The 21,684-nt window shown below is 37.5% G+C and overlaps 1 protein-coding gene across 2 annotated transcripts in view; it reads right to left on the bottom strand.

Annotated features, from left to right (window-relative positions):
• SUZ12 (SUZ12 polycomb repressive complex 2 subunit) overlaps nucleotides 1–21,684 on the bottom strand; it is a 51,145-nt gene that overhangs the window by 2,346 nt on the left and 27,115 nt on the right. For both annotated transcript variants that reach the window (XM_066363777.1, XM_066363778.1), the window contains 9 exons: nucleotides 18,716–18,947; nucleotides 17,282–17,375; nucleotides 11,214–11,319; nucleotides 8,102–8,279; nucleotides 4,305–4,396; nucleotides 3,966–4,109; nucleotides 2,549–2,706; nucleotides 2,000–2,198; nucleotides 1,501–1,580 (listed from right to left, as the gene is read on the bottom strand). In XM_066363777.1, the coding sequence (XP_066219874.1) occupies nucleotides 1,501–1,580; nucleotides 2,000–2,198; nucleotides 2,549–2,706; nucleotides 3,966–4,109; nucleotides 4,305–4,396; nucleotides 8,102–8,279; nucleotides 11,214–11,319; nucleotides 17,282–17,375; nucleotides 18,716–18,947 (1,283 nt within the window). The remainder of the gene's footprint in view (nucleotides 1–1,500; nucleotides 1,581–1,999; nucleotides 2,199–2,548; nucleotides 2,707–3,965; nucleotides 4,110–4,304; nucleotides 4,397–8,101; nucleotides 8,280–11,213; nucleotides 11,320–17,281; nucleotides 17,376–18,715; nucleotides 18,948–21,684) is intronic.

Raw genomic sequence — 21,684 nt, 5'->3', positions numbered from 1 at the left:
TGGAGCAATAACCATTATAGAACAGTAATACTCCAAACCTAGTAAACTATGATTTAGTAAGAAGTAAACTATAGTGAATGTGAGATTCAATAACCTGAATGAGTTTACCCTTTTAAAGAGATTTAATTTCATCAGAGCTTATTAAATAGATATCATTTCTGTTTTTCCTAATTACACATCGCCGATTAGTAGGATAAAATATTTTCTCTTGTCAGCACCACTTTCATTAACTCAATATACACACTATCGTATCCCCTTTATTCTCTCCCTGATTTTGACATACTTCTAATGTTTCCCTACATTTTCCGTTCACGGCAAACCTCTAAAAAACTGAAGATGTCATAACAAATAACAAATGTGGTAGCATGTGGTTATGTTGGTGGAAAGTGAGTTGGGGTCATAGACCATGAAAAAAAATTTGAGAGAACCAAATAGGAGAAGGACTGCTCAGTTATTCAGTGGAACTGAGATTCCAACAGAGTCCATAAGGCCTTCCTATAGACTTTAAAATATCTGAAGAGTTTATATTAAAATAGAACTCAATAAAGTAATGTGACTAAAATTCTGTCTTGCAACTGGCATATCAGAACAAATGGAAAAACAGATTTAACCCAAGCCTCCACATAAACACTTTATTCCTTAGTTCCCCTAGATGGGACCAGGCAAACATGGTCTGTAAAAAATTAGACTATATATTTAAGGCTACGTAAGCTATATGTGATCTTCCTCTTTTTTCTTTTTTAGGGCCCATTAAACATGTGAAGACTATTAGATGAAGGTAGTATACCAAAAAAAGGCTACAGGCCATGCCCCAGATATCATACCAACAACTCTTCTTTCCCCACGAGTAAAGAAACAACAATGTTCCCTCCATTTATTTCACTTATCTATAAATGAAAACACTTTGGATGTTTGTGCTATAGAAGAAAGCCTTACGTGAGGATCTAATAATAATGAAGGTAGAGAAGAAAATGTATATTGACAGGAATATAATTCATACAGGGAGGAGACATCTGCAGGAAAAACAATGTTTTGGATCATACTTGTAGCAACAAAGGCATGAGAAATAAGGATTGTTTTACCTTGCCTCCCATGAAATGGTTATAAATCAGAAAAGCTACTTATATTTTATTCTGAATAATTAAGTAACTTTTAAAAACTGGTAATAACTGATAAGTAATTTCAGGATTTCCAGGAATATAGCACATGATATTTTACTTTTGTATTCCTTGGCAATAAGAGGAATGGAATTTGGTCATTTAAAAAGTGGACATATTAAAAATAAACTCTGCTGTTAGAGCTAGCATCTTCCTTAATACATTCCCTGAGCATTACCATTTTTCTTTATGCAATTATAATACTTTTGATTAGGATAAGATTTAGAACACACTGTATCTAGTGGAATTTTATATAAGATTCTGACACACACAGATTTATAGAATGTGAAGAAGCAAAAAGTATATAAAGAAAATGGAATATTTGAATTTAGAAATACCCTACCCATGCTTCATGACATGGAGATTCCATAGTTTCATCACTTCTTTCTCTCCTTCATTAACATCAGAAAATTCCTCAATTTGCTAAAAATAAAAAAAATTTTAAAAAGAAAAACACCTATTAAATGCAGAATAAATATAATTGGTATTTCTAAGAAAAAAATGTGAGAATGTCAAAAACAGATTTCTTGTAACTAAAAATACTGCAACTTATTTATACAACAAAGTGGCAATATTTCTTAAAAACAACTATTTAAGCAGGAATTCCTAACTTATGAACTAGTTACCTATAAATAAAATGAACACACTATAAAATCACAAGAAAAAAAATCTGTAGTTTCTTTACTTGGTAACTGTTTAAATGATAGAAATTGTGGATTCCCAAACACCTTAATTTAGAAAAAGTTCCTTTAAGTAAAAGTTTAACTCATTTTTAAATAACAGCTTTAAAACAAAAATCAATCAAAATTCTAAAATCATCGTATAATGACAATAGTAATTACTGTAATGGTTTTTTCTCTTAGCCATTCAGGATCTTTTTCATCTTCACTATCTACTTCCATTTCTTGTGGACGCAGAGGTAAACAAGTATCACTATGGAAATACAGACGATTGTGTCCGCTACTGTACGTTCGTTGCTGTTCTACTTCTCCATCTTCAGATTCAAGAAATTCAGACATACTTGCTTTTGTTCGTTTTGGCCTAATTAAAAGAAATGTTGATGTAATATTAAGTGACAGGGATAGGGTTCTTTTATATTTCACACCACCCAAGTACGGTAGTTTACATTCCTTTTTTGGGGTCTGTACCTGGCTTTCCTAAAATAATTCTTTAATCCCCCCAACCACTGCAGCACTAGTGACATTAACATTTAAAACACAGGAAAAAGCTGTAAGGAAGTGAGAAAACCCTGCAGAAGCAGGAGCTGAGAGGGCTATAAAGCAGTATATATATGATACCACCCAGACACTTAGCTAATGTTCCCTTTGTTCCTCCACCATCATCATTAAAAGCCAGAGAATAAACTTTTGTTGTATGACCTTTTTACCTACCTGCACACAAGAATGTGTGTGATAGGCGTTCTTTTTACAGGTCCATTGCGACTAAAAGCAAATCCAGGTTGGCGATGAATATCCTGAGGATTTCCTGCATAGGAGCCATCATAACACTCGTTGATAGAAACATCTATCCTAGCACCTTTTGGATGATACTGTAACAAAAATGGCAAGAATTTTAGGAAAAGAAAGTATTAATTATCTTAATACCCATCACTCCAATTTAATTAATTTTAAAAGTGCTTGTGGTTTTTAATGTTTTGTAAACCAAAATAAGCCAGGCATATAAGCATGATGAACAGGAAGTCAGATAAACTAGAGTCAAAAAGATCTGTATTAAAATTCTGGCTATGGCCCTGGCTGGTTAGCTCAGAGGTACAGTGTCGGCCTGGCATGTGGATGTTCCAGGTTTGATTCCCAGTCAGGTCACAGGAGAAGTGACCATCTGCTTCTCCACTCCTCCAACTTCCCTCTTCTCTTTCCCTCTCTATTCTCCTCCGGTAGTCATGGTTCAATTGGTTTGAGCATTGGCCCTGGGCACTGAGAGGCCTCTGCCTCAGGTGCTAAAAATAGCTTGGTTGTGAGCTTGACCCAAGATAGGCAGAGCATCAGCCCCAGATGGGGTTGCCAGATGGATCCTGATCCGGGTGTATGCAGGAGTCCTGTTTCTCTATCTCTCCTCCTCTCATTTGGAAAAGAAGAAAAAAAATTAAAAAAAAAAAAAAAAAGATATCCTGGCAATGCCATTTATTGACTTGGTAACTTCACAAAGTATTTCTTGTCTGAACAAGAATAAGTAAATTATCACTTAATTCAAAGAGTTGGTCTGAAGATTATGGGAGTCAATATAGGTGCACAATATGTAAACTATGAAACATTCTAATTTATGAATATAGCAATTCATTAAATGCAGAAATGTTATTTTGTACAAAGTACAATTTTTAAAATTTTTTATTTTCAGAGTCGAAAGGGGGGGAGAGACGTGGGGGAAGAGCAGGAAGCATCAATTTGTAGTAGTTGCTTCTCCTATGTGCCTTGACTGGGCGAGCCCGAATTCAAACTGGTGACCTCAATGTTCAGGGTCAACAGTCTATCCACTGCACCACTACAGGTCAGGCCAAACTACAATTTTTTATTTTATTTTTTTTAATTTTTAATTTTTTTTAAATTTTTTTAAAAGATTTTATTTATTCATTATAGAGAGGGGAGAGAGAGAGAGAAGGGGGAAGAGCAAGAAGCATCAACTCCCATATGTGCCTTGACCAGGCAAGCCCAGGGTTTTGAACCGGCAACCTCAGCGTTTCCAGGTTGACGCTTTATCCACTGCGCCACCACAGGTCAGGCCCAAACTACAATTTTTGAAAGTTAGATGGGCTTATAATGTATTAATAAAAAAGAAAATAAAGTTACTTACAACATAATTGAAGATAAATCTGCTATGGCAGAGTTTAAGGTGCTTGAGTAAACTATAAAGTTTGCGACAGTTCAGAGTGCACCAAGGACAATGTAGGTCATCTCTTGCTTCAGTTTGTTGTCTTGTATTATTGTTATAAAGGAACTTTAAAACAAAAAAAAGCAAAGCTCCAACTTACACATCTTAAAATCATTTTTTCAATATCTTTAAAAATAGTTAAATTAAAAATCAGAGACATTCTTTTTATTTAAATATCCCAACTATTTCAGATGTAATGTTTGTAAAATGCAAAACAAAGGCAATTTCATGATTATTTAAAGAAGGGTCAGCTACATTTACCTGATAAAATATTCTTAATTTTTGTCGGTTTTCATTTGAAGTATCTTTTTCTTTTCTTGTTTGCAGATCTGCAGTCAATGATTCTTTAACAGCTGAAAATACAATACTCTTATATTTAATGCAAATTGTTGCTTCTACTATATCTTGTGAAAATAATTAAACATTAAAAGATTTCACAGAATTCTACTTGTGTTTATTAATATAATTTTTTCTCTTACCCTCAAAGGAGTCATCTCCCTTAATCAATACTCCTAATTATATATTTAGTTGTTTTTTTTGTGACAGAGAGAGTCAGAAAGAGGGACAGATAGGGACAGACAGGAAGGGAGAGAGGAGAAGCATCAATTTTACGTTGCAGCACTTTAGTTGTTCATCGATTGCTTTCTCATATGTACCTTGACTGGATGGAGGGCTATACAGCAGACCAAGTGACCCCTTGCTCAAGCCAGTGACCTTGGGCCCAAGCTGGTGAGCTTTGCTCAAACCAGATGAACCTGCGCTCAAGCTGGTGACATTGGGGTCTCAAACCTGGGTTCTCCGTGTCCCAGTCCGACACTCTATCCACTCACTATGCTACCACCTGGTCAGGCTATATTTAGGTCTTTATTGGCAAAAGCCATACTTTTCCTTTAAAGACCATCTCTTAGTCCTAAATCATTATAAAATTAACCCTAAGTAATTATATGGAATCACATCTACTTGGAGATCAGAGTGTGGTTTTGATTGGTGCAAAGAAGGGAGCAGATTTCCACTAAGTGTTGGTCTAACAAAAATTAAGTAAAAAATGATTGCATTAATATCATTCCAAATCCAAGAGATAATCAAGATTAATAATTTTGGTATATTTATTGATGGACAAAATGTTTTTATTTTCCCAGACATAACCATTTTATATATACAATTTTGTATAAAACTTTTTTCTGTTTTTTGAAAACCTTTTACCTATTTGACTGACTGGCCAACAGAATATTTTGAGAAGTGCCCAGACCACAATTTACTTGAGATACCTTTTATCTGATACAAGCCTTTTTGAAAAAAAAATTTTATTTATTGATTTTAAGGGGTCGGAGGGGAGATGAGAGAAGTAGTTGCTTCACTCTAGTTGTTCATTGGTTGCTTGTTGTATGTGCCTTGACTGGGCAAGCCCAGGGCTTTAAATCAGTGACCTCAGCTTTACAGATTGGTGCTCTATCTACTGTGCCACCACAGGCCAGGCATGACACAGGCCGTTTTTTATATCTCTTTAATCTGACTCTTATGACTTGCACAAAATAAATGGACATGAATGGTCAATGTCAAAGACAGCTATCTTAAGCCTTCTGCCTTCTTTAAACAGACTGAGACCTGGATACTCTAAGGTCAGGGACAGTGTTCCTATCAGGCAGATACAAAATGACAGATCAGTACAACCTGAACCTTAACTGAGCAGAGTCAATTCCATTTGTAAATGTTTTCCCTTTTTTTTAAATTTTTTTTTATTTTATTTTTTTGTATTTTTCTGAAGCTGGAAACGGGGAGAGACAGTCAGACAGACTCCCGCATGCGCCCGACCGGGATCCACCCGGCACACCCACCAGGGGCGATGCTCTGCCCCTCCGGGGCGTCGCTCTGCAGCGACCAGAGCCACTCTAGCGCCTGGGGCAGAGGCCAAGGAGCCATCCCCAGCGCCCGGGCCATCCTTGCTCCAATGGAGCCTTGGCTGCGGGAGGGGAAGAGAGAGACAGAGAGGAAGGAGGGGGGGTGTGGAGAAGCAAATGGGCACTTCTCCTATGTGCCCTGGCCGGGAATCGAACCCGGGTCCCCAGCACGCCAGGCCGACGCTCTACCGCTGAGCCAACCGGCCAGGGCCAATGTTTTCCCTCTTAAAAATTTACTCAAGGCCCTGGCTGGTTGGCTCAGTGGTAGAGCGTTGGCCTGGCGTGCAGGAGTCCCAGGTTCGATTCCCGGCCAGGGCACACAGGAGAAGCGCCCATCTGCTTCTCTACCCTGCCCTCTCCTTCCTCTCTATCTCTCTCTTCCCCTCCGGCAGCCAAGGTTCCACTGGAGCAAAGTTGGCCCGGGCGCTGAGGATGGCTCCATGGCCTCTGCCTCAGGTGCTAGAATGGCTCTGGTCACAACAGAGCAATGCCCCAGATGGGCAGAGCATCGCCCTCTGGTGGGCATGCCGGGTGGATCCCGGTCAGGTGCATGCGGGAGTCTGTCTGACTGCCTCCCTGTTTCCAACTAAAGAAAAAAAAAAATTAAAATTTAACCTGGCAAAATTCAGGTTATGACGATCCTCTTCCAGCTCTAAAATGATAAAAACATCCTCAAATATTAAATTCAGTTCTACAACATATATGAAGTTTTACACAGATTATAAAAAGCATAAAATCCTGCCTGATGAGGTGGTGGTCCCTCTTTCTCGCTAAAAAAAAAAAAAAAAAAAAAAAAAAAATCAGTCCTGGCTGGTTTGCTCAGTGGTAGAGAGTGTTGGCCCAGTGTGTGGAGGTCCTGGGTTCAATTTCTGGTCAGGGCACAAAGGAGAAGGGATCATCTGCTTCTCCACCCCCTCCCCCCATTCTCTCTCTCTTCCCCTCTCGCAGCAGTGACTCAACTGGTTCGAGCTTCAGCCCTGGGCACTAAAAATAGCTCAGTTGGAAGCATGGCCCCAGATGGGGATTGTCTGGTGCAGTGGTCGGCAAACTCATTAGTCAACAGAGCCAAATATCAACAGTACAACGATTGAAATTTCTTTTGAGAGCCAAATTTTTTAAACTTAAACTATATAGGTAGGTGCATTCCTTATTGAGGTAGTGTCTGCACGTGGTTATTTTGTGGAAGAAGCACACTCAAGGGGCCAAAGAGCTGCATGTGGCTAGTGAGTCACAGTTTGCCGACCAGGGGTCTGGTGGATCCTGGTTGGGGACACAGGCTTCTGTCTATCTCCCCTCCTCTCATTTGGAAAAGAAGAAAAAAAAAATCCGTGACACAAACGTTTTGGATAAAGAACTGTTCATTTGCACTTTACATTTAGCCTGGGATAGGGCATTGGCCTGGAACATTGAGGTCACAGGTTTAAAACCCTAAGCTTGGCCCTGGCTGGTTGGCTCAGCGGTAGAGCGTCGGCCTAGCGTGCAGAGGACCCGGGTTCGATTCCCGGCCAGGGCACACAGGAGAAGCGCACATTTGCTTCTCCACCCCTCCGCCGCACCTTCCTCTCTGTCTCTCTCTTCCCCTCCCGCAGCCAAGGCTCCATTGGAGCAAAGATGGCCCGGGCGCTGGGGATGGCTCTGTGGCCTCTGCCCAAGGCGCTAGAGTGGCTCTGGTCGCAACATGGCGACGCCCAGGATGGGCAGAGCATCGCCCCCTGGTGGGCAGAGCGCCCCCCCTGGTGGGCGTGCCGGGTGGATCCCGGTCGGGCGCATGCGGGAGTCTGTCTGACTGTCTCTCCCTGTTTCCAGCTTCAGAAAAATGCAAAAAAAAAACAAAAAAAACCCCTAAGCTTGCCTAATCAAGGCACATACAACAAACAATCAATGATCAGCTGAAGTGAAGTAACTATGAGTTGATACTTCTCGTTCCTCCCATCCCTCTCCCCTCCTCTCTCTCTGTACAATCAATAAATAAAATCTTTCTAAAAAAAGGAAAAAAACCTTTACACTTAATATAGGAGAACCCTAATTTACCATGGTTCTTAATTTGTCTCTTTAATAAGTCAAACATTTCCAAAAGAATAATTTTTAGAGCAAAGGACAAATTAATCTAAAGCCTAAGCCTTAACTCTGCAAAGCATTATTCTGACAATATTTTCTTACCAATAGTTTGAGTAGGTTTAACTGAACCAGGCTTATTCTCTTGATGGAGACTCTCTGAATTTCTAGTGGCAAGAGGCTTAGCAATAGGAGCTGTAGATTTATCATTGGTCTCCCCTGTCCATCGAAGAGTGAACTGTAACGTAGGTCCCTGAGAAAATGTTTCAAATGGAGGCAATCTCTAAAAAAGAAAAAACATGAAAAGAGTGACCGAAGATTCTGTATAACGAACTGAAAGAAACTACAGGAACTGAAAAAAACAGTATTTATTATAAGTTAATGTGGATTTGATTTAAATCAACAGACCTTTTTTTCTTGAAAACCCTTCATGAAATGCCTTCACCAATGGCCAGGCAACTCAAGTAAATGTACAGCACAGCTGACTCTAATAACGGAGAGCTCAGGTTATCTAAAAAAGGCAGCCACTTACCACAGCAGCTGAATTGTTACCACGTGCAAACTTTGGCTCAGCATAGACAGAATTTTCAAAAGAAGTCTTAAATTCAAGTTCATGGGAAAATGTTGCCATTTTTATGTTGGTAACCAATTTAAAATGTCTTTAAAAACAACAGGAAAACTACACTATTTAAAGCCTGCCAGTGTGCAGACACTGTTTGATGACTAATTATTTCTAAGTTGAAGTTAAACAGTTATTTTCCTTGACTTCTCTTAGCTTCAACAACGATTGCCCCTGCTTCTATTCTTTAGGTTTGGCACACTGGTCTATCTTGGCTTTCCTCTTCCACCTCTAGTCACTTATAAGACTACTTATTCTTCTCTTGGTTTCCTAAGTTCCTAGCTAACACTTAAGCCATGTTTCCCTATCTCTCACCCATCCTGAAGGATTTATCTATCATTAGGCTGATGATCCCAAATTAGTTCTTCATTCTTTATACCTGAGCTTTAAGCCCATATATCTCCAATTGCCTCTTGGACCTAAGAGCTCCTATTTACATTTTATTGCCATAAAAGCCTAAACTCCTTCTAGATCTTTAATGCAAATAATTCTTAAAACTATAATTTTAGACTGGAACAAGATAAAAATGTCATATAAACTGGTTTTGACATCATAAGTCTTTATCTAGGAATTTACATACAAAAATAAAAATATTTGCAATGCAAAAAGATACAAATGTATTTATATTTTTGAAAATGTAAAAAAATTTAAATAACCAAATTACCCATTAAAATGGCATTGGTTTAATAAATTATGGGACATTTAAAATACCACAGCACTTTTAAAAAGCAACAAATCTATTTGATGATTTGACTTAAAAGGATGCCATTGTCACACTGCCTTAAACAGTATCTTGGGAAAAACCAACAATGCATATAAATACAATCTTTATTTCCTCAGAGATAAACCTAAGAAACTTTAAATAAGAAATTTAAAGCATAAAGATTATAAGTACCAGCAGAAAATTCAAACAGCGTAAATATAAATAAAAATTACTTGAAATCCCATCTCCTGTAAGTAACAAGTAACCATTATTATCATTTATTTTAGAAAAAGTGCACATATACTATTACATAAAAATTAAATATCATGGAAATTCTATCAAAGTATTATCCTTCTTAATGACTTTTTAGAATAAGGTGTTTCTAGTTTTTCACTATTTAAAAAAAAATTTATACTTGTTACCTGTATATTTTCAGCTACCAGTTAGTATCTTGTTACAAAATGGCAGAAATAGAATTGTTAATGACTATATATATTCAATTTAGATTTTTATCCATATCCATCTACCCTTGAGTAAGGCTGTACACTTATTCTTACATTAAAGCATTATTTGAGAGTATGTATCCTCACATATGCAACTACTAACTATCAATCTTTTACACTGTTGTCAAATGAGTAGTCAAAAGTAATCTAATTTTGTTTGCATGTCTTTGAATAGTAATAAGGTTGAATTTCCTGGACATCTTATTTGTTGCTTCTATAACTGCCTGATACTTCACCTGTTTTTCTAATTAGAATATTTACTTTTTTGTTACTGATTTATAAAACTGTGTATTCATAATATTAACCTTCTGTATGTTACAAATACTTTACCAGTATATTTCTTTTTAAATTTAGATTTTTGCATGTAGAAATAATTCACTTGAGTCATTTGTACTTTATACTTTTTAGCAGTTGCATCACACTTAGAAGAGCCTTCCTCATAGCAAGATTATATGAATATTCACCCACATTTTTTTGTTATGTAATTATACATTTATATAATATTTACAAACCTTCTGGAATTTATTAGTCTAAATTTATTTCCAGATGGCCAGAGACCAGTTCTGTCACAATTAATGAAGTCTTTCTTTCCCATACAGATCCAACATCTCTTTTATCATGACAAATCCCAAATGTATATGAAATGATTTCAGAACTATGCTTCAGTGATCTGCTTGTTTATTCCTATACCTACATCATACCATTCAAGTTCTTTTTACTTTATAGTATATTCTACCTGCTGGTAAGTAAAGGTTCTCAGAAAACTTTTCCTTCATTTTCCTTAGTATTACTACATGTTCGAAGTTTACTTGAAACCAATTTTAAAGTTTAAAAAAATCCTTTTAGGATTTTGCTTGTGATGGTACACTGACCTAATATATTTAGAAATGAGTGATGTTCTGTTGAGTCTTCCTATTCAAAAAATGTATAGTCTCTTAGAAGTTACTTTAAGTGTGCTTCATTTAGTTTCTGCAGATTTCTTGATAAATTACTAGTCATCATTTACCTGCTGTTTCTATGAATGGGATTTAAAATAGCAGTTAACATTTATTGAGCACTTATTTTATGCCAGGCATGGTGCTAAGCATACCTCATTAATTATTTCATTTAATCCACCAATTCTATGCCTCATTTTACAGATGAGAACACTGAGACACAAAGCTTAAAAAACTTGCCAGATGTCACATAATCAGGAGTGAAAATATGAATTTGGTCTGGTTCTAAGGAGAATGCCTTCCATTAAATGATCTGACTAGAAAATTTCGTTTGTTTTCCAAAGTATAAAAACAAAGGACTCTACTTTCAACATGAATCTGTATTTGGGGTAGAAAACATCAATAAAAAATGGGAGTTCATAATTATAATGTGCTCAACCGTCTAAGTAGTCCATACCTTCCCATCAAGAATAGTCTCCCATGTTGCTCTTTTCTTGCTTATTGGACATTCTTCCATTTCCTGCATGGCTACTTCATATTCCCCATCTAAAAGCTGTAAACGCCTGTTAGACAAACACATACACTTTAAAGTAACCTGTGTTATTGTAAGTACACAAATTCTGCACCTTTAGATTTATACTCAAAAGCATTAAATTTATAAACTAGCTTATATATATATACCCAAGAAAAATTTAAGATATACCTATACTCTATTGTTGATAAAAGCAATTTTATTTCTACTGTTAACTATTATTACTAGAAAATTACTTTATTAATGTAGTTACTCAGATATAACTTTAAACATTTAAAGTATAATATGCCTAAGGTCTCAAAACTTAGTTTTAAATATTAGTATCAAGCATGTATGCAGACTTTATACTTGGAAAAATGGGATAGTGTTAACAATACTTGCCTTAGGGGACCACTAAGAATTATGACTTATTTTTAACTATTATAAATACTTGAACTAGAATACTTGGACTTTTATACTTGAACAGTAATCAAATTTATGATTATAATGACGACTCTAATAATGCTAAGATCTTGGGGGCACCAGGCACATATAGGTGCTCAATAAACATTTCATGGGTAAATGAAGAAATGAAATGCCAATTGAATCAAAGGAACAACTAAAATATACCTATACTTACAGTATAGTTTTAATGTATAGTTTATATTATTTTTTTCCATACTTTCAAACACTGATACCACTACTACTCTAAACACCATTCTTCAATTATTCTCAATAATTGTATATAAGCAAGAAAAATCTGGCTTTTCTTTTTCAGTCTTAAGAGAAATTTTATTAGGTGATAATAGCTAACATTTATTGAGTGCTTACGATGTGCCAGGCAGTATTTTAAAGACTTTGCACAGTTCATTTAATCTTCCCAACAGCTCTATGAAAATGCTATTACTTCATTTTTCAGAAGAGAAAAATGAGGAACAGAGAGGTTACAGACTTGCCTTGAGATGACACAGTAAGTAGCCAGTTAGCAATTAAATCCAGGTAGTCTGTCTCCAAAGACTGACTTTTAATATAAGTGATTTTGAGACTTAAGAACTTTTATCTATACTAGACTATACACTGTACTACTTGACTTTATTGTACTTCATTAGTATAGCTGTAAAACTAAATATTTTTAAAAGCTAATTTTATTTAAATAGGTGATACATTCTTATACATCTAAATTGAAAAAGAGCTTCCCTCAAGCACCTACATAATATTCTATTTTATAATTACATATCGGATAGGTTCAAATTTACCTTCCTACCTGTAATGTATGAGGAGGCCCTTTTCCCCAAAGCCTGATCAATAGTGCTTTATCAAGTATTTTGATCTCTGCAAAACTGGTAAGTGAAAAAAATGACATCTCAGTGTATTTTTATATACTGATGTCTTATTTTTTAATTGTCTAAAAGCTATATATATTTCTGTAAACATTTCTATCATTTCTTGCTCATGTATTCTCAGTGTGAGTTAAAATTAATTTTCTGGACATCATTTTTGACTTGTTTTATTTTTGTTTCAGAAGTTTTTTACTTTGCTCAGTATTTCACACTATTTCAATATAGCTATTAATTTTTTTTATTTTTGAGAAAGAGGCAGGGAGAGAGAGACAGTGACATTGAGCTGTTCCTGTATGTGCCCTGATCAGAGAATCAAACCGCAACCTCTACACTCCAGGACAACACTACAACGGTCAGGGTCAATTTTGGTTATTCTTGAAGGAGACTTTAATTTCTCTGAGATTATAAAAATAATTTTTACACATCTAACTCCCCAGATCTTGGCTTGCAAATATATACTTTTCTTTACTAGAAGGAGCCAAGACTACTTGAGGAAATGGCCAATTCCAGAGCAGAGGTAGAAAAAAAGACACTGTAAGCCTAGAATGTTTTACTATTCCAGAAAATAAAAAGACAAAATACGTGAGTCAAAAGGACACAAGTGCCTGCTTAGAACGGTTCCTCATGACCAAATCTGGGATAATCTGAACATTAAAATGAATAACCACATCAACAGATTAAATAAAAAATGGGATATTTTAATCCATACTGATTTTTTTTTTTAAGTAGAGGGAAGGAATGCTCTTTATAGGAAACTGACGATAAACTTTGAAGAAATGATAGAAAGTTCCCAACTAGAAATTGTCATGGGAATAATTAATTCAATCAAGAATCCTCAATGAATACTAAACTGCTGGGTAAAAGGTGGGTGGGTGGGAACATACTTAGTTTCATATATTACCACAGAGATTACATACTAATTAGTTAAAGGGAAAAGGTAGTTACAATGGAGAAATATGGTGATACCACTCTAACCAAGTGATCACACCTAATATATTCTGTGTCTGTGATGTGCAAAGAACACACTATTTAGTAGTTTCTGCCCAAAATGTTTAACCTGAATCTATTAAGGAAAAAAAAAAAGTCCAAATCAAGACAATTCTGCAAAACTATTGGCCTATACAAGGGTCACAAAAGAAAAAAAGAAAGCTGGAGATTTATTCCAATTCGAAGGAGACTGAATAGATACGGCAGCCTGACCTGTGATGGTGCAGTGGATAAAATGTCAACCTGGAACACTAAGGTCACCGGTTCAAAACCACCGGCTTACTTGGTCAAGGCACATATGGGAGTTGATGCTTCCTGCTCCCCCCATCCCTAAAATGAATAAAAAAAAGAAAAAGATATGGCAGCTGACAGGCAACTACAGATCAGTCCTAAATTGTGGGTGGAGGGGGAAGAGCTATAAAGAACATTGGGGTCAATTGAGGAGACAGTATTAAATTTCCCTAATATGACTGGTGTATTGTGGTTATGAAGAGAAACATTCTTGTTCTTAGCAGACATCTCCTGAAGTATTTAGAAGAAATGAAGTTTGAGGGTCACAACCAAACTTTTATTATTTTTGTGAGACGAGAAAGAGAGAGGAAGGAAGACAGAGAGATGAGAAGCATCAACTCGTAATTGTGGCACTTTAGGTGTTCATTGATTGCTTCTCACACGTGCCCTGATGGGAGGAGAAAGGGATCCAGCCAAGCCAGTGACCCCGCGCTCAACCCAGGAACTCCGCACTCAAGCCAGATGAGCCTGTGCTCAAGCTGACAACCTTGGGGTCTCGAACCTGGGACCACAGCATCTTAGGTTGACTCTCCATCCACAGTGCTATCACTGGTCAGGCCACAATCAAATGTTTCATCACAAAAAAAGCAAATGTAGTCAAATGTTAACTGATGAATCTAGATCAAGGGTATATGGATATCAACTACCTGTATTGTTCTTTCAACTACCATGTTCCCCAATGTATAAGCACCTTAATTTTGGGGCCAGAATTTTGTGGGGGGAAAAATATATTACATAAAATTATTGAACTCAAGTTTTATTCATCATAGAATTCATACAACTCCTCATCACTGTCAAAACCCCCATCCGTTAGCTTGTCCTCACCTGTGTCTGATGACGAATCAATGTCTTCAACAACGAGCGCAAAAAAAAAGGCGCAATAATGCAGGAAATGCAAGTAAAAGATATACAACTACTGTATGAGATGCACCCAGTTGTTAGGCCCCAAATTTTTCGGAAAAGGATGCATCTTATATGTGGGGAAATACAGTATTTTGTAGGTTTTGGAGTTTTCAAATTTTGGGGAAGCCCTGGCCGGTTGGCTCAGCGGTAGAGCGTCGGCCTAGCGTGCGGAGGACCCGGGTTCGATTCCCGGCCAGGGCACACAGGAGAAGCGCCCATTTGCTTCTCCACCCCTCCGCCGCGCTTTCCTGTCTGTCTCTCTCTTCCCCTCCCGCAGCCAAGGCTCCATTGGAGCAAAGATGGCCCGGGCGCTGGGGATGGCTCTGTGGCCTCTGCCCCAGGCGCTAGAGTGGCTCTGGTCGCAATATGGCGACGCCCAGGATGGGCAGAGCATCGCCCCCTGGTGGGCAGAGCGTCGCCCCATGGTGGGCATGCCGGGTGGATCCCGGGTGGATCCCGGTCGGACGCATGCGGGAGTCTGTCTGACTGTCTCTCCCCGTTTCCAGCTTCAGAAAAAATAAAAATAAAAAAATAAAATAAATAAATAAATTTTGGGGAAAACTCTGGTTTTTCTTGGTTCTTTTTATCATTAAATAAAAATCAGTATTCCATATGTACAAAATATATGTTAATATGTGTAAGGTTACATATATGTAAAGAATTTTAAAAAGAACATTCTTTCCCATGCTACCTAAAACAGAACATCTACCAACGTAATAAAGCCCAGAGTGCCACATCCTCATTGTTTCTGCCACACAGATAGCCATTATCTCCCTCCTAGATCATGTTATTCTCCATTCAAATATCTGATCCACAATTTCTGACTTGAAAAAGACACTTGGCCCTGGCTGGTTGGCTCAGTGGTAGAGCATCGATCGGCCCAGCGTGTGGAAGTCCTGGGTTGATTCCCAGCCAGGGCACAGAGGAGAAGCGCTCATCTGCTTCTCCACCCTTCTCCCTCTCCTTTCTGTCTTTCTCTTCCCCTCCCGCAGCCAAAACTCCACTGGAGCAAAGTTGGCCTGGGCGCTGAGGATAGCTCCATGGCCTCTGCCTCAGGTGCCAGAATGGCTCCGGTTGCAACAGAGCAACGGCCCAGATGGGCAGAGCATCGCCCCCTAGTGGGCATGCCAGGTGTATCCTGGTTGGGCACATGCAGGAATCTGTCTCCCTGACTCCCTGCTTCTCACTTCAGAAAAATACCAAAAAACAAAGACACTATTTGTTCTGCTAGTGAAATTAACTGATATACTGTAAGACAATATATTACTCCTAATAATCTTTGCCTTCCTATTAAAAGCCTTGTGCCCTTCTTTACTTCATGGCTAATAAGTGATGGTATTAAAGCAACACTCTAGTACTTTTCAAATTTTTTTTTATTGATTTTAGAGAGAGAGAGAGGAAGAGACAGAAACAGAAACATCAACCTGTTCCTATATGTGCCCAATCCAGGGATCGAACCAGCAACATCTAAGCCTGGGGACAACTCGAACCAACTGAGCTATCTGGACAGGGCTCAACAATCTAATTTTTTAAGATTTTTATTACTTTTTAAGATTTTATTCATTTTAGAGAGAGAGAGAGACAGACAGAGAGAAAGGGGGAGAAGCAGGAAGCATCAACTCCAATACGTGCCTTGACTAGGCAAGACCAGAGCTTTGAACCGGCAACTACAGTATTTATCCACTGCGCCACTACAGGTCAGGCATCTACTACTTTTTAAAGACTACTAGAAACATACTAGTTACTATACTCAGCTCTTTTTTCTATGCCTGACAGTGAACTATGTGAACTACCAGTGGGCAGCCTGGGACAAGAAATACATTATAGGTTTTACCTCCAATCCTGTCAAAAAAGAATGCTGCATTTGTCTCCTAGAACTTATTTTACTGGCACTAATATGCTCCCAAATGAAAACTGCTGAGATAACTTTAAATCTAAATGTTCTTTGCAACTGTGTCAAATGCACAGAGCTATACAATGATTACACACAACTTTCTCCCTTAATTTTAGGTCAAAATTTGTGTAAGACACACTTTATTCAGGTCTCTGCTCAAATATTCCCTTCTCTCAGAAGCTTTCTCTATAAAACCATTTATTCTCTTTTTAATTCATGGCACTCACCATTAAGTGACATAAGTTCATTTAATTTTTTGGAGAAATGATGTGTGTTTCTTTCACTAGAAGTTAAACTCCATGAAGGCAGGAATATTGTTGCCTTTTCTTGCCTAGAACACTGTCTGACAAAGAGTAGGCGCTCAAAAAACACTTACCAAATAAACAATCTTAACTGAGCCATTGAAATAGTTCCTGATTTTTGTTTATTGCTTTCTATGGGATAAAGATAAAAATATTTTTTGTTTGTTTTCTTTTTAGTTATAAGAATAAGGAGAAACAAAGGCACAGAAGTAATACCACCACTATGTTCTGCTTCAGAATAAAAAGATAGCTAGAACTTCATGGGAGCCTCACTTGTCCTGTTTTTATCAACATTACCTGTTTTTATCAAATACTGTCATTTGTGCAACAAATGTCTTTTCCCCATCTTCACGACTTCGTTTTCTTCTAGCTGGAAGTTCTTCATTGACATCTGAATTTAACAAACATTTCTCATGAATCAAATATATTCAAGCAAAAATGTCCTACTTATGATAGATGATCCTATAATATACCATGCTACATTTTCCCAAATGATGTATAATTATACTTAGGTTGCAATATAATATCCAGCCTTACACACTATCATTCTATGTTTTTATCATATGTCCTTGCTTTTTGACATTCATTTACAGAAACCCTACATTTGGGCAATGTTATTTTCTGTTCATAATGACTTTGCTAGGCAAGGAGAAAAAAAATCCTCATTCATGGTTACCTTTCAAGAACTTCAAAGGAAGGGTACTTCAAGACTCAAGGTTATTTCTTTCAAGGTGCTTCCCTACTGAATATATACCCACATATACAGTACCTTTATTATACCACTCATCATTTTGCTACAACTTCGGTGATCCCAGAACACAGGTTTGAACTATACAGGTCCACCTATACACTGCGTGTACTTCAAACACATTTTGTTCAAGGATCAACTGTATTTTCATTCTGCAGTTGGGAACCCATGGATGTGGAGAGCCAGCTTAAGTTATATACAGACTTTCAACTGCAGGCGTAAATGAGATAGGAGTAGGTTAGGCACCCCTAACCCCTGCGTTTCTTCAAGGGTCAACTGTATTTTGTATTTGTCTATCTCCAAACTCTAGGTTGTGAGCCTTTGGAGGATAAAACTGGATGTTTTAATAATTTTTGTATCCCTAGCACCTATATGTTGGTTGAATGATTACCTCAAAGGTGAATTCAGAACTGTTGGGATATACATGATAACCAAGTGTAATAAAATATTAATTGCCCAATCTATGTGTAGAATGTGAAGATATAGGTGTTCACAAATTCTTCTGACTGTTCTGTATGTATGAAATTTTCCACAATAAAATGTTAAGGGGGATGTGGTGAATTTATTGTTGGCTGAGAGACTAATTTGAAATACCAGTCTTTTTCATCCAGTGTTTTCTTTTGTTTTTACTAAATGAAATATGTTCCATCATGTAATAATGAGAACTTTATAAATAAAGTACCTAGTATAGCACAACAGCCAACAGTCCAAGAGCTTGGGCAATCTACCATAAAATTATCTCATTAGAGTATCAGAGATTTGCAAATAAATGCCATGCTATTAGAACACATGCAATTTATTTCTAGTTCTGCACCATTTTCTCCCTTAGAATAGCAGTCTTAAATACATTGTTAAAAAAACTCAAAAAGAAATACTCAATACAAAATTATGAATATTATAAAGATATACTGGTTCAACAATTTTCATTAACCACCTTAATCTCCAGTAACAAAATCTAGTAAAAGTACTAAAATACAAATTACCAATATTTTCATTGGTTTCTCCATTAATCATTCCATTAAACTCTCTTCTTCCCGGACGAGTCACTCTAAATAGCAATGAGTAAGACTTCACCATATGGCTGTTACTAGGTTCAAATTCATTACTGGAAACTGCAAGGGATGGGAAATTTCCAGGTTTTGTTTGATTGAGGTCAGGATTCAAAGGCACCTGCTTTTTACCTGTAGGAACTTGCCTTATTGGACAACTTACATCCTGCAAAAGTAAAGATTATTAAATTATATTTATACATATGCAATTATAGGAATTATAATGAAACTTGTAATCACAGCTACAGAAAACATGGTATAGGCCAAGATTACCAAATGACATACTAAAATTCTAACAGTAGTTCTGAAAATTAAGATGGAACAAAAATAAAATTGGAACAATTATGTTCTAAATATTTTACTAATGAAGATTTCTCCAATCTATTGACAATAATGATACAGTACATTCAATATTTAGTTGATCATCTAAAAGAGTTTAAAATTAGGAATATGGAATTAAAATCAAGCTTAAAATGTTAAACTTATGTGAATTAACCTTTTCCATTAAACTCCTATTTTAACAAAACTGTATGACTATTAAAAATAAAAAGAATAACCCACTATCAACAATTGAAATAGTAAATTCATACATTTAAGTATGTTGTTTAACAGAAGCAATTTTATTCATCTTATGAGAAATGTTCTATAATTATATAACTAGAATTATGCTGAAAGAGCACAGTTGAAAAATCAGAAATAATATACCGTATTTCCCCATGTATAAGACAACCCCATGTATAAGATGCACCTTAATTTTGGGGCCCAAAATTAAAAAAAAAAAAAAAGTATTACACAAAGTTACTGAACTCAAGTTTTATTCATCATAAAATTCATACAACTCCTCATGACTATTAAAAACAATGAGCACAAAAACAAGTGCAAAACAGCAGTAAATGCAAGTAAAAAAATCTACAACCACTGTATAAGACTCACCCAATTTTTAAATCCCAATTTTTTTGGAAAAAACTGTGTCTTATACATGGGGAAATACAGTAAGACGTTTATAACAAAAAAAATATAGTACATACTTCATTGTTGCTAATTTTTATGAGAAATACATGCTTATAGGTCAAAAAAATTTCTATTTCTTAAGAGTATAAACTAAGAAATGTGTCCCCTACCCACCAGATCTTATAATCTATAGATGTCTGTTATTAGTCTATCTTTCCAAGGAAATGCTTATGCCTATTGTTTTGTTTGAAACACAAAAAGGACACTATAGGTATAGTCACATATTTTTACCTAAATAAAAATATATATTAAGAAATTTTCATGCCCTGGCTGAATAACCCAGTTGGTCAGAGCATTGTTCGACCATGTAAAGGTGGCCAGTTTGATCCCTGGTCAAGGCACATACAGAAACATGTGTTTCTGTCTCTAACTAAAATCAATCAACAGTCAATCAATCAGTCAATAATTTATTTTCATATTACTGCATGTCATGTGGGTATCAATGTTGTGGGCACATAGAGAGAGAGAGATTTCTAAACTTCAGAGTTTTTTGTTCCTTGTTTTTTACAGAGACAGAGAGAGAGTCAGAGAGAAGGATAGACAGGGACAGACAGACAGGAACGGAGAGAGATGAGAAGCATCAATCATCAGTTTCTCGTTGTGATACCATTAGTTGTTCATTGATTGCTTTCTCATATGTGCCTTGACCGCGGGCCTTCAGCAGACCAAGTAACCCCTTGCTCAAGCCAGTGACCTTGGGTCCAAGCTGGTGAGCTTTGCTCAAACCAGATGAGCCTACGCTCAAGCTGGTGACCTCAGGGTCTCGAACCTGGGTCCTCCGCATCCCATTCCGACGCTCTATCCACTGCACCACTGCCTGGTCAGGCTTAACTTTAAAAGTTTTTAATATATACTTACTCTGCCATCTCCTGTCATCTTAGTACACTCCATATCAATGCTCTAGCATAGTTTTCAAGCCCTTATCACTTTACGACAATTTTAGAACTTCATACAGGTCATTCCTATTCTTTCTTTTCTAAGTGAGAAAAAGGGAGACAGAGAGACAAACTCCCACATGTTCCCTGACCAGGATCCACCCGGCAAGCCCCTTGCTGGGGATGCTCTCCCCATCTACGGCTGTTGTTCAGCAACCAAGCTATTTTTTTTAGTGCCTGAGGTGAAGGCTCCACTTGTTCAAATCAGTTGATCCATGGCTGTGGGAGAGGAAGAGAGACAGTGATAAGGGGAAGGGGAAGAGAAAGGGGAAGGGGAAAGAAAACGGGAGCAGAAAAGGGCAGGGGAAAGGGGAAGGGAAAAAGGGGGAGAGTGGAGAAGCAGATGGTTACTTCTCTTGGTGCCCTGACTAGGAATTGATCCAAGACCCATCCACATTCCAGGCCAATGCTCTACCACTGGGCCAACTGGCCAGCGCCAGGTCATTTCTATTCTTAAGATACCCAAGAACTGGCCCTGGCCGGCTGGCTCAGTGGTAGAGCATCGGCCTGGCGTGCAGAAGTCCCAGGTTCGATTCCCGGCCAGGGCACACAGGAGAAGCGCCCATCTGCTTCTCCACCCCTCCCCCTCTCCTTCCTCTCTGTCTCTCTCTTCCCCTCCTGCAGCCAAGGCTCCATTGGAGCAAAGATGGCCCGGGCGCTGGGGATGGCTCCTCGGCCTCTGCCCCAGGCACTAGAGTGGCTCTGGTCACAACAGAGCATCGCCCCTTGGTGGGCGTGCCGGGTGGATCCCGGTCGGGCGCATGCGGGAGTCTGTCTGACTGTCTCTCCCCGTCTCCAGCTTCAGAAAAATACAGGAAAAAAAAAAAAAAAAAAAGATACCCAAGAACTTGATTTAAGGTTACTAAGACTGTATCTGTTAGCTTTGGTAGGTTTTCCAGGAAATTTAACCACTATTAACACTTGTTTCTATAACAAAATGATTTCATCGTATAATAA

This window comes from Saccopteryx leptura, chromosome 2 (genome assembly GCF_036850995.1).
Source record: "Saccopteryx leptura isolate mSacLep1 chromosome 2, mSacLep1_pri_phased_curated, whole genome shotgun sequence".
Classification (NCBI taxonomy): Eukaryota; Metazoa; Chordata; class Mammalia; order Chiroptera; family Emballonuridae; genus Saccopteryx; species Saccopteryx leptura.
This window is presented reverse-complemented; position numbering and strand designations above follow the sequence as displayed.